Source organism: Gasterosteus aculeatus, chromosome 13 (genome assembly GCF_964276395.1).
Source record: "Gasterosteus aculeatus chromosome 13, fGasAcu3.hap1.1, whole genome shotgun sequence".
NCBI lineage: Eukaryota > Metazoa > Chordata > Actinopteri > Perciformes > Gasterosteidae > Gasterosteus > Gasterosteus aculeatus.
The window spans coordinates 8,820,535-8,832,095 of record NC_135701.1 but is presented as its reverse complement, the minus strand read 5'-3'; the positions used below and the strand labels follow the sequence as shown (position 1 = coordinate 8,832,095).

Below are 11,561 nucleotides of genomic sequence, written 5' to 3'. Positions count from 1 at the left end.
TCTTCTACACACCCTATTCCGTCATGGCCGCGAACATCTCATCAATCTGATACCCAATCAACTCTTACAAGCACATGCCTTTTCATACCACAAGTCCTACAACAGTGATACAACAGAAGCCTGGGAGCTGTAAAAAAAAAAAAACATAACTGGAGGTTATAGCAAAGTATGATGATGATTATTCTTAACTGTAGCTATAATAAGTATAGTTTTGTGTATCTTTTAAATATACGATGTCATGTATATTTATATACAATAAGCAGTAATGTATCTAAAAATTGAATATTTACATTGGTGTGTATTGAAAAAAGAGACCACCCTTTATTAGGGTGAGGACGTGGCCCACGTGATATTATAAGCCTGCCTTCTCCCTTTTGATGACCAATGAGAGAGAGTGCAAAAGGCGGGACTTTACATATGACAGCCAATGCCGTATCACGTTTGTAATACGTTACTTAGCTTTAGTCACATCCGGTTCTGCACTTTAAGGTGAGTATTAGCTAATGCTGACATGGATAAAAAAATAATGAATTAAGAAATGTTAATGTTTCAATTTGCTGTAACTTCAACGGCCACAATTCGCCGGCCGTAAGGAAATATTACAAGTTCCTCGTGACTTTGCGTCGCTAAAATACAAAGGCTAGCCAGCAGGCCAGTTAACGTTAGCTTTGAGCTAACAGCTTGTAGCTGATATCAATGTCCGGGTTCGCTTTTTCACCTTATTTGTGTTTTTGCTTCCAACGCCACTGAATGAATTTATTTTCTGCTAATATTAATTTTCGCAGGTCCGCTCAGGTTTTTGCTTTGAGCCCGGCTCTCGGTCTCCAGGATGTACGGATTCTCTCGGGTGCTGTTGCAGGTGCTATCGGCCCAGCTGCTCTGCGTGTGGGTGCTGGGCTCCGAGCTAACTTTTGAGCTCCCAGACAACGCCAAGCAGTGTTTCTACGAAGACATCATAATCGGCACCAAGTGCACATTGGAATTTCAGGTGTGTATTTTGGCAAAAAGTTGAGCCCTCAACGCCTGAATGGGAAGTTATCATTTTAAAGTCGTAACGTTAGATCTGAGTACAAGTTTTCTTGACCGATCAGCTTATGGTACACTTTTTGAAGGATATTATTATGCATTACATTATACAATAAAGGGACTTACATTTTATATAGCTCCTTTCTAGTCTTCCGACCACTCAAAGCACTCAACAATAGGTTACAGGTCAACATTCATACACACACATTCAGACTCTTAATGGCAGAGACATTCATACACACTCACACTCACACTCACACTAATGGCCAAGCCTTAGGGAGCAATGTGAGGAGCGTTTCTATGTCCAAGGACGCTTGGACATTCAGAATAGTGGTGTGTGTGTGTAAATATATATATATATATATATATATATATATGTGTGTGTAAATATGTGCTCCTCCTGTCTTTGTTTTCCCAGGTGGTTACCGGTGGCCATTATGACGTGGACTGTCGTCTGGAGGACCCAGAAAGCATTACACTCTACAAAGAGATGAAGAAGCAATATGACAGCTTTACCTTCACAGCAGCCAAGAATGGCACCTACAGGTTCTGCTTCAGCAACGAATTCTCCACCTTTACACACAAGACTGTGTACTTTGACTTCCAGGTTGGCGATGACCCTCCACTCTTCCCAAATGAGAACAGAGTCACTGCTCTCACTCAGGTAAGCTTTGAGTGCTGGGATGCACATGCTTTTGCAATTTTTTGTTTGAGGGACTGAACCTAATTCCTCCTCTGATCCCATGGCCTTTGGTTGATAACAGTTGTCGTCACAGTACATTTTGTTTGTCAGCCCTCTGGCGCTTTGGAGACCACTGCAACAAACAACTTGTTGAGCATGAATGCCCTGGTCTCTGCGTGTAGATCGAACAACGGTTGGACACCTTTTCGGTCCCTATTAGGAGAAATCATTTTGTGACTAATAATAACCTGAAAAGAGATTAAACCTCTGTGTTGACTGACAGAGATATTGAACCAGTATGCATGTATGTTTATGCAGTACGCACAGTCAGTATTGCTCAAAAGTTATTTCTGGCTGAATAACAGATTTATCATGAAAAGTGGAAAATATTTTATTGTGTTTAAGATGAACAAATGGTTATAAAAAGTATTTCTGTTGGTAACCAAACTTAACCAGTGGTCATAATTTTGCAAACACCACTACACCCAGTTGATGCCAAAACGCCTCATTAACATGAATGTGTTCATCTTTAAGATTTCAAAATATCTTATGTCTTGGCCTTCTTCCTTTCTTCTAAATACATTTTCCAGATGGAATCTGCTTGCGTGTCGATTCATGAGGCCCTGAAGTCTGTCATCGACTACCAGACTCACTTCCGCCTTCGTGAGGCACAGGGACGCAGTCGGGCGGAGGACCTCAACACTCGTGTTGCATTCTGGTCCATCGGCGAGGCCATTATACTTCTGGTGGTCAGCATTAGTCAGGTGGTCTTGCTGAGAAGCTTCTTCTCTGACAGGAAGACTACTACCACACGCGTCGGATCGTAACAGGCTCTGATCCCCAGGATTTGATTTACCACTTTCTTTATCCGTATATGGACACCTGGACCTGTGCATACAGTAGGTTAAAACATCAGTGCTGATCTGAAATTGGATCATATCAAACTGCTAGATCGTACAATCTCCCGACAGGTCATCCATATACAGCCCTGATTGTCTAACAAACATTATGCTAATTAGTCCTGAAGGTTAAAGGTTATGTATCTTATGTAAGGTTATGTATGTTTTAAAATATTTTTGCAGGGTGAGATGTAAACCTAAAGAAATACATTTTGTTGCTTGTAGCTATCTGTATTGGAGGCTGTCCAAGGTCATATAGTTAAAGCTAATTTCTAAATGTGTTCTTTATTGTATTTGTTATTTTCTGACCCTGTAATTTCAAATGCTATCTCCCTGATCTCATCCAATTTTGAGCGCAAACTGTGCGCAAGTGGAATTTTAACTAAATGTACTCATTCAAGGTTTGTTTTTGTTTGTCTTTACATTTAGGACATTGGGTCTCTAAAACCACTTGTCCAGTGAAATTAAACCCCACAAAGGTTGCATTTTGTTATGAAAAATGTTTTTTTCTCTATTAAACCTTGCTGTGTTATGTGAGAGTAGGTATTGTGTTGTGTTTTTATAAACTTGTCATTTACTTTTTGCTGAATGATTGAGGACTTTCTTTGTCCTTGCTATGCATGAGTTTGAACATAGCTAGCTGAGTTAGCTCATTTTAAATGTCCTAATTATACGTGTGACAATGTGGAAGGCAAAAAAAGGACATTCTTTTGAAAATGCCAGCAATTTTAAGTGCACCATGTCCTGCACCGGTTCCCTTGCAATGTCATAGCTAGGTTTTCCTTTGCTGTTTAAAGTGTAGCAACTTATTTATCTTGTGGGCTGATATGGCTATTTTGGTTTCATAAAGCACTGTTGTAATATTCATGTTTTGCAAAAAATGCTTCATTATAAGTTTATTCCAGTAACTTTGAGTTGTAGTTTTGATTAGAACAATGCACAATTTGCTTTTTGGAAGCAGACTTGAAGGCTGAAACAAAGGTACGTAATTATAAAGTACTTCTTTGGAAGTTCACCTGTAAAATGTTAGAAACTAAAGATAAGCTTAATCGATTTCACTCAACAGAACATCTTCTGACAAAGGCTTTGTAGAATAACTTCTTCTTTCTAGTCAAATATTTGTTCTGGTTTCCTTCCCCCTCTAACAGTTTTGGTAGGAGGGTCAAGGCTGGCATTTCAGTTTATGCTCCATGTGACGTCAGACAATTTTTGGAGGAGTAGTTTAACCATTTCTCAAAAAGGTGAATGTTACTGGTTTATTTATTCTATGAAAGTAAATTATGTATTTTTGAGCTGTGGGAGAACACGTCATTTAGCGCGTAATCTTGGGCCTGGGAAATGATCAACAGAATAAACAGTGTAGATTACAACTGCAGCACTATTTTGAACAACAAATTCAGCGCTGAAGCATTCTGGGAACTGTAAGTTAATTATATTTTGGTCAAAATGTCGTATTTTATCTAATCAATAACCTTGCTTTTCAGTAAGGGAGGACGTTTTTGGTTGTATCCCCCGTCATGCTTATTTCATCCTGCAGGGAGGGATATAATCAAGGCCGTCACATATTCATGTTCATATTTTCACCCGGACATTAAAGAATCCCTCTAGAAGACACGTTTTAATAATTCCTCCGACGTCAGTTGATCTTGTTATGGTAAGTATTTATTTATAAACTCCCAAGGTTCCTAAAGAGCCGCGATCTTTTTTGTGTCTTCTTATTGACTACGTCACAGTCTACTAGCTCCGTGATTGGCCGCTCACACGTCGATCATTCGTGCAAATCGAGAGAAAAAAACGCCCCACTGCGTTGGATTTGCTATTTGACAGAGTCGTGATCATCCGGTGGAGCCGTGGGTGGAAAGCCTCCCCTATTTACCTTCCATTTCGCCGAGCTCATTGTCGTGTCGCCTTACCGAGTGGCTACACCGACGACTGCTGCTCGCCTCTGCGGGGGGTAACGTTTGCTAACGTCACCGGTTTTGTCGCCGTGTGTGGAAGGAAAAACTGCTCGGACGCCGGGGACGTCCCCCGTTTGCTTGAGTAAGTAAACGAACAAGCTAAGCTAAGAGCAGCGGGACGTGACGGGTGGATTTTCACTATTTCGGCCCGGCGGGGGGAAGTGGATATAAATAACGTCTGATGAGTGCGTTGTGGAACAATGACACTCGCAGTGAGCCGATCTGACGGCGGCGGGGAGCAGACGTGTCGGTGGAAGCGCGTCGGCTGAGCGTATGACGCTAAGCTAGTCGGTTGAGCTAATTTGATCAAGGAAGTTGACTAGCACCTTGCTAACGAGGCGACACATGTATCACCGGAACAAAGGTCGTTTTAAAAGTCTGAGTTGATACAATTAAAGAGTCGCTGAACTGGCAGGTGATGGCATTTTTTAAGGCTGAAGTTTTGAAAGTGAAATATCGCGTGTGTGTTTTTTTTTAACCGTCACGCGAGCTAACGTCAGCTGGTTCGCCGCTAGCTTGTGAGTCGCTGCTTTCTTGTAAACAAAGGGTCTCGAGCTCCACCTGTTCCCCTTTGACCTTTTTGGTTTCACGGACGGTATTGCACCCCTCCCTCCCCTTTTTTAAAAACTAAACGAGGAAGCTCAAACACCCTCCGCAATGGATTTAAAGACTGCCGTATTCAACGCAGCCAGGGACGGGAAGCTCCGCTTGCTCCAAAAACTACTGGAGAACAAAGATGGACACGAGGTGACCAAGCTGACGGGCGACAAGACGAACGGCGCCACGCCGCTCCTGATGGCCTCCCGGTACGGCCACCTGGACCTGGTGGAGTATCTGCTGGAGTGCTGCAGCGCTCCCGTGGAGGTCGGCGGCTCGGTGAACTTTGACGGGGAGACCATCGAGGGGGCGCCCCCTCTCTGGGCCGCCTCGGCGGCGGGACACCTGAAGGTGGTCCAGTCCCTGCTGGGCCACGGGGCGTCCGTGAATAGCACCACCCTCACCAACTCCACCCCTCTGAGGGCGGCCTGCTTCGACGGCCACCTGGACGTCGTGAGATACCTGGTGGAGCACAAAGCGGACCTGGAGGTTGCCAACAGACACGGACACACGTGTCTCATGATCTCCTGCTACAAGGGACACAAGGAGATCGCGCAGTACCTGCTGGAGAGAGGCGCGGATGTCAACCGGAAAAGTGTCAAAGGTCAGTGGGCAGCACACTCTCGCAGGGACCCCCCCAGGTGACGTAGCCTCATACATTAGAGGTGATAGTGCGCTCAGTGTAGTATGCAGTCGACAATATGAGATGGTGATTTGCATGTTTCCATTTAAAGTGACTCAACAGAATAACATGAACTTCTGGTTTCACAATGGAAAGCTGTGATGATGATGATGATGACTAGTGTGCCAGCTGGCACTGATTCAGTGGGTGTGTCTTCCGCTTGACTTTGCTGTTCTAAGAATATATATGAAAACAAGTGTCCATTTATTTTAGGAGATTTTTTTTTTTACCCGCCCACAAAGACGTCCCATAGGATATCTTTTTATTTGCCTGATGAACCCACCTTTGGTTCTCTTACGCGTTCGTTCTTTAGACCATTGCCTTTCCCAGAGCAGCTGAATCAACAGGAAGGTGTAGATTATTATTAGTATAAAGTGGCAAGCACCCAAAATACAATCAAAACTGATTTGATTCCTTACTGAGGTGTCCTCACTTCAGCTTAAGAGTCTAAATTCAGTTTGGAAGCACATAATGACCATTCAGACTAAACGCTGTCTTTGGAAAGGATTTCCTGCCTTTCTAGATTAACGTGTGAATTCACCCAGAAGAGCCGAACTCTGAAGCCATTGTTCACTGTGTAACCATTGATGTTTACGTTATTACCCCAATAAAAGTGTCCACTCCGGTAGCACCCGATTTGACCTGAGGAAGAGGCACCATGACAAATTTTACACTGATGAACTAGTAAAGCGTAAGTAAAAGCGTTTACCCAGTCAGAAGCGTGATAGAGATGTTGGACTGCAATGTAACTAGAGGAAAACTTGAGTATAAATAATGGCTAATCCCTGTCTGGTCTGCTTGAATATGGATTAACCTTAATGTACCGTGGCTTAAGTGAGAGCGGCCAGGTTAAACGCAACGTTTGTTTGTGTAAGTTACCATGTTATGGTGGACATTAAGACATTAGGTGCTTGAACTCTATCTTTCCACTGTGACTTTGCTTGCTTTCTGCAACTGAAATGGCTGTTTTGCACATTTTATAGTTGATAATGTGCTGCATAATTTGTTGACTGCTGATGAATATACTCCCGATGTCTTGAATCTCTTCACTTATCACATGCACCACCCCGCCATAAAGAACCTTTTCCTCTGGCATCATGATATGCAGATCATTTAGCATTGCGTGCTCATCACCGTAAATGGTACACTGTTCACAGGCAACACGGCGCTTCACGACTGCGCGGAGTCGGGCAGTCTTGAGATCATGCGGATGCTGCTGCAGTTTGGAGCGTCCATGGAGCAGGACGGCTACGGCATGACCCCGCTGCTGTCCGCCAGCGTCACGGGCCACACAAACATCGTAGACGACCTTACGACGCACCAGCAGGTCGGGCGCTCAGTCTTTGTTTGCATGGATGTGTGTGTGTGTTTGTTTGTGAGGCTGTGGTTACAATGTTTAAATTGTTGAATACCCCAAAATCAAATAATGTTGTCCTCTCTTCAGACAAGCCACAAAGCACGCATAGACGCACTGGAGCTCCTGGGAGCCACATTTGTCGACAAGAAGAGAGATCTGCTCGGAGCGTTAAAATACTGGAAGAGAGCCATGGACATCCGGTACATGGACAGCAACCACGTCGTCCATAAAGCAGAAGCCAAGCAGCTGATCATGGCATACGACTACGCCAGAGAGGTGAGCGTTGCTTTGAGCCCAACAGGCTCCTCCCTGGAGTGATTCCTCATTTCTGCTCTAATAATAGATTTCATTGCTGCTGACATGGTCATATTTGGGTGGTGACACCATATGGTTTAACAGGATGACTTAAAATCCTTAAGTTGCATTCTGGGTCCTTTTTTAATTATTTGGATAAATCGTTACATAAACGGCAAAAATTGCTCCACCCTGCCATTGCCATGACGAGGTCATCCTCTTCTTAGGTAACAAACGGAGAAGAGCTGGACGGGCTGATATCCGACCCGGATGAGATGCGCATGCAGGCTCTGCTCATCCGGGAGAGAATCCTTGGCCCACAGCACCCGGACACGTCGTACTACATCCGTTACCGAGGGGCCGTCTACGCCGACTCGGGGAACTTTGAGCGCTGTATCAATTTGTGGAAGTATGCCTTGGACATGCAGCAAAGCAACCTGGACCCCCTCAGCCCCATGACGGCCTCCAGCCTGCTGTCATTCGCCGAGCTCTTCTCCTTCATGCTGCAGGACCGAGCCAAAGGGCTCCTGGGGACGTCTGTGTCATTCGAGGACTTGATGGGGATCCTTTCCAAAAGCGTGCTGGAGATTGAGCGCGCAGTTACACAAACTGGGCCGATGCCTCCGGACCCTGCGCAGCTCAGCAAGGCCCTGTCAATCATCCTGCACCTCATTTGTCTTTTGGAGAAGGTGCCCTGTACTGCAGAGCAGGACCACTTCAAAAAGGAAACCATCTATAAGTGAGTTCCTGTGTACGTGACTTGTGTTGCCAGTGATTTGTCTTCAGTGAATTCCCTCTGTAGCCCTGTAAAGTGAGGCCCGTAACAAGTGTTCACACACTACGAAATATGTCCGTTCTGAAGGAAATGTCAACTTTTTGGACCACTGGTTTTCCTTTTGACGAAGAAAAGTATCTCATGCTTTGGTAGCTTGAACTTGCACTATTCCCCCATTTTTATTTAAATAAGAACTAAACAATGCGTTCCCCCTTTGCGGTTTTGGTAAATTTGTGTCTGCACCCAGATGTCTATTTGTGCCACTGATTGCGTCACACCGCAGGTCCTCATTGTCCCTTGTTTGAGGACGGGGGACACTGTCCCTGGCTTATGCTGACGGTTGGTGCTCATTGTCACCTTTTTGGCTGTCCCTCGACCTGAAAGCTCCTCCTCCCAAATCTTCCCAGATTCCTGAAGCTGCAGCCGTGCGGTAAAAACGGCTACAGTCCACTACACCTGGCGGTCGACCGCAACACCACCTGTGTGGGCCGCTATCCCGTCTGCAAGTTCCCCTCCCTCACCGTGGCCTCCATCCTCCTCGAGTGTGGGGCCGATGTGAACAGCCGTGATGAAGATGACAACAGGTCTGTTTGTTTTTTTTGTTTTCCTGCAACTCTTGTTTCAGCTGTCCTTGTTGTTTCTCTGTATAGTTCTGATTATAAGAGGAAAGGACACAGTAGAAAAAGGTTAAAACAATCATTGTTTTTTTGAAGAAGGTTAATGGAAAAACACTTCAAACGCTTCCCGGTTGTGCCGTCATGGCTGCCACCAGTTGGACAAGTAACATGAGCTTGTCACGGCGCACCAATGATAATGTCTCATAGCGGATCTGTTGTCTCCTCCAACCCACCAGCCCCCTTCACATAGCCGCATCCAACGGTCACCCCGACATCATGAACCTGCTGATATCGTGCGGGACTCACTTCGACTGCACCAACGCCTTCCAACAAACGGCCTACGATATCCTGCACGAGAAGGAGCTGTCCAGGAACGTAATCCAGCCCATAAACCACACCACGCTGCAGTGCCTCGCCGCCAGGGCCATCGTCAAGCACAGCCTGGCTTACCGGGGGAACATCCCTGAGAAACTAGAGGCCTTTGTTTTGCTCCACAGATAATGAATACAGGGTGATGGATGTTTGAAAAGAGGATTGTGTGTGGGAGGGGAAGGAGGGGGTCACATCAAGTGGATTAGACAGAGGAGGGTGAGGAGAATTATGACGTTTGCAAACTATTCGGAGTTGGAACTTGACTATTTTGGTGAACAAAAATATCCTCAGTCAAATGGAAGGAAGGAAGTGAGTGGAGCAATGGGTCACCGCTCCATGGAGCCAACGCTCCGACCGCTGGCAGCCTGAACTGTGGGGACGTGTCTCTGATGCAACGTGGACAAATGCAGTTGTATTTTTCTTTGGCATATTCCACAATACTATTTATTGAATGACACTTGAGAGATTTTTCTCCATGCTGGCTCCACCCCAAGTCTCAACTTTGCCTGCGTCTCTTCTCAAAGCAAGCATTTGAGGCGTTTCTACACATGCTGGGACTTGAGGTTATTTTTTTGGGGGGTGGGGGGGGATTGTACCATCACTGTTGCCAACGGTCATGGATCCTTCCTCAAGTCATCACTAGGTTTCGTTTTATTTGTTTCTTTTGTACTTTTTACAGAACATTCAGTTATCGTCATGCAACTCTGGATATCTACCAAGTGGTGTGGGATCTAGACTCCTTTTTGTGGTTCCAACTTTAGTGTATTACGAAGCTTTACGAGCGGGGGGGGGGGGTCAATGTCTGCGAACACCACAAGTGCTTTATTCTTCTATGCACAGGCTATGCTGTTGGAAAGAGACTGTTGTATTCTGTGCCGGCACTTGTCTGTGCAATATCATGAGTTTTAGTGTTTACCTCATTGCTGCCGTTTCCTCCAGTATGTCCCCTTACTTCAGCCGCAGAGGGGTGGGGCTGCAAAAACCATTGTACTGATTGTTGTAAGAAGAGAATGAATGCGACTGAGTTTTTGTGTGTGTGTAAGTACAATGCAGTGTTTCTTGTATGCAGAGTGTTTTTTTTTTTTTTTTTTTTTTTTTTTTTTTTTTTTTTTTTAGGGAGCGTACACAAATTGTTGAGGACAAAGGTTTGGCAAGGTGTCACTCATGGAAATTCCACGATGCACATTACTGCAAACCACAGCGGCCAATCTGTCTCCAACTGCTGGAATGTGCAGGCTTGTACACGGAAGTGACCTCTTAACACTGATCCACGGCCGACATTTAAATGCTGTTCTTTTTAAAAACCATGATCAAAAAGATAACCAGCAATTGGCCCACTGTGCACATGCAGCGGCACATCAACCAAACAATCACTGCAGACCAACCTTTTTGACGAGGACTCCCTAGACTACAGCTAGGATCTAGTTTCCCCTTTTGTACGACCTTCGTCCAAATGAAAGAACAGAAAAGGGGGGAGCAGGCGGGCGCCTCGACGTCCGGAATAGTAAAGCTCTGTGAATTATCTTGTTTGCACATTAGCTTTAGATGTGTGGGTTGCAAAAAGGGCTTTTCATAAATCATAGGATTTCATATTTCAGTCTACTAAAAACTGACATGGAAAATGTAAGCGGACTCCCAGGGCAACTTGATTTTACCTGCACTTTATTACAGCGGAGTTTTGATATGGCATTAATCAAGTTCATGTCTTAATAACCAGTTTGACAATAAACCCATGTTGCACTTGTTTCTTGGTCCAAATGGTTTTATTTCCTTACTCTGGCAATTTGTATGCCTCTTTTTCTTCATTGACCAATGTTTCAAGAGTCATTTTTTATTTTATTTATTTTTTTAGGTGTTACTTTCACATTTGGGATGGAAGGCAGCTAAACTACATGTATTCATCCCATCAGGACTATTTTTTATATATATATATATTTTTTAACTGGCCTGATTTAAAATGTGTATTTTACATTTTAGAACTGTTAGGGAGAAGATAGAGAAAAGATATTTTACAAAATCCTCAGCTTTGGCCAAAAACCAGCATTTTAATGTCAGGGTTCCTCTTTGGAGCAGTTTTGCTGCTGCGTTGTCCTTTTTAACTTGATGGATTTCCTCAGTGAGCGAGGGACTCGTTCCACATACTTGATTCACATACTGCTTTTTTTTTTTTTTTTTTTCTCACCAGTGCACATTCTAGGTTGACAATGAGCGCTTCATCTAGCAACTTGGTGGTTGCGTATTTATGACATTTCAAACTTGCAATGGAAGTCTGTCTTGTTCCTCACCAAATCCAAACGTAGAG

At 44.4% G+C, this 11,561-nt stretch overlaps 2 protein-coding genes across 3 annotated transcripts; both read left to right on the top strand.

Annotated features, from left to right (window-relative positions):
* Positions 1–248: 248 nt before the first annotated feature.
* tmed7 (transmembrane p24 trafficking protein 7) lies at positions 249–3,144 on the top strand. 2 transcript variants are annotated; one of them, XM_040196800.2, is made up of 4 exons: positions 249–489; positions 786–988; positions 1,445–1,690; positions 2,299–3,144. In XM_040196800.2, exons 2-4 carry the CDS (start codon positions 830–832, stop codon positions 2,533–2,535), a joined length of 642 nt encoding a protein of 213 aa, XP_040052734.2. In that variant the 5' UTR covers positions 249–489; positions 786–829; the 3' UTR covers positions 2,536–3,144. The 2 variants fall into 2 exon arrangements, with proteins under 2 accessions (XP_040052734.2, XP_040052735.2); XM_040196801.2 differs by having other exon boundaries at positions 397–588.
* Positions 3,145–4,162: 1,018 nt separating this feature from the next.
* Positions 4,163–11,003, top strand: fem1c (fem-1 homolog c). Its single transcript, XM_040196791.2, has 6 exons — positions 4,163–5,766; positions 7,002–7,171; positions 7,289–7,477; positions 7,723–8,234; positions 8,678–8,854; positions 9,124–11,003. Exons 1-6 carry the CDS (start codon positions 5,223–5,225, stop codon positions 9,386–9,388), a joined length of 1,857 nt encoding a protein of 618 aa, XP_040052725.2. The 5' UTR covers positions 4,163–5,222; the 3' UTR covers positions 9,389–11,003.
* Positions 11,004–11,561: the final 558 nt, after the last annotated feature.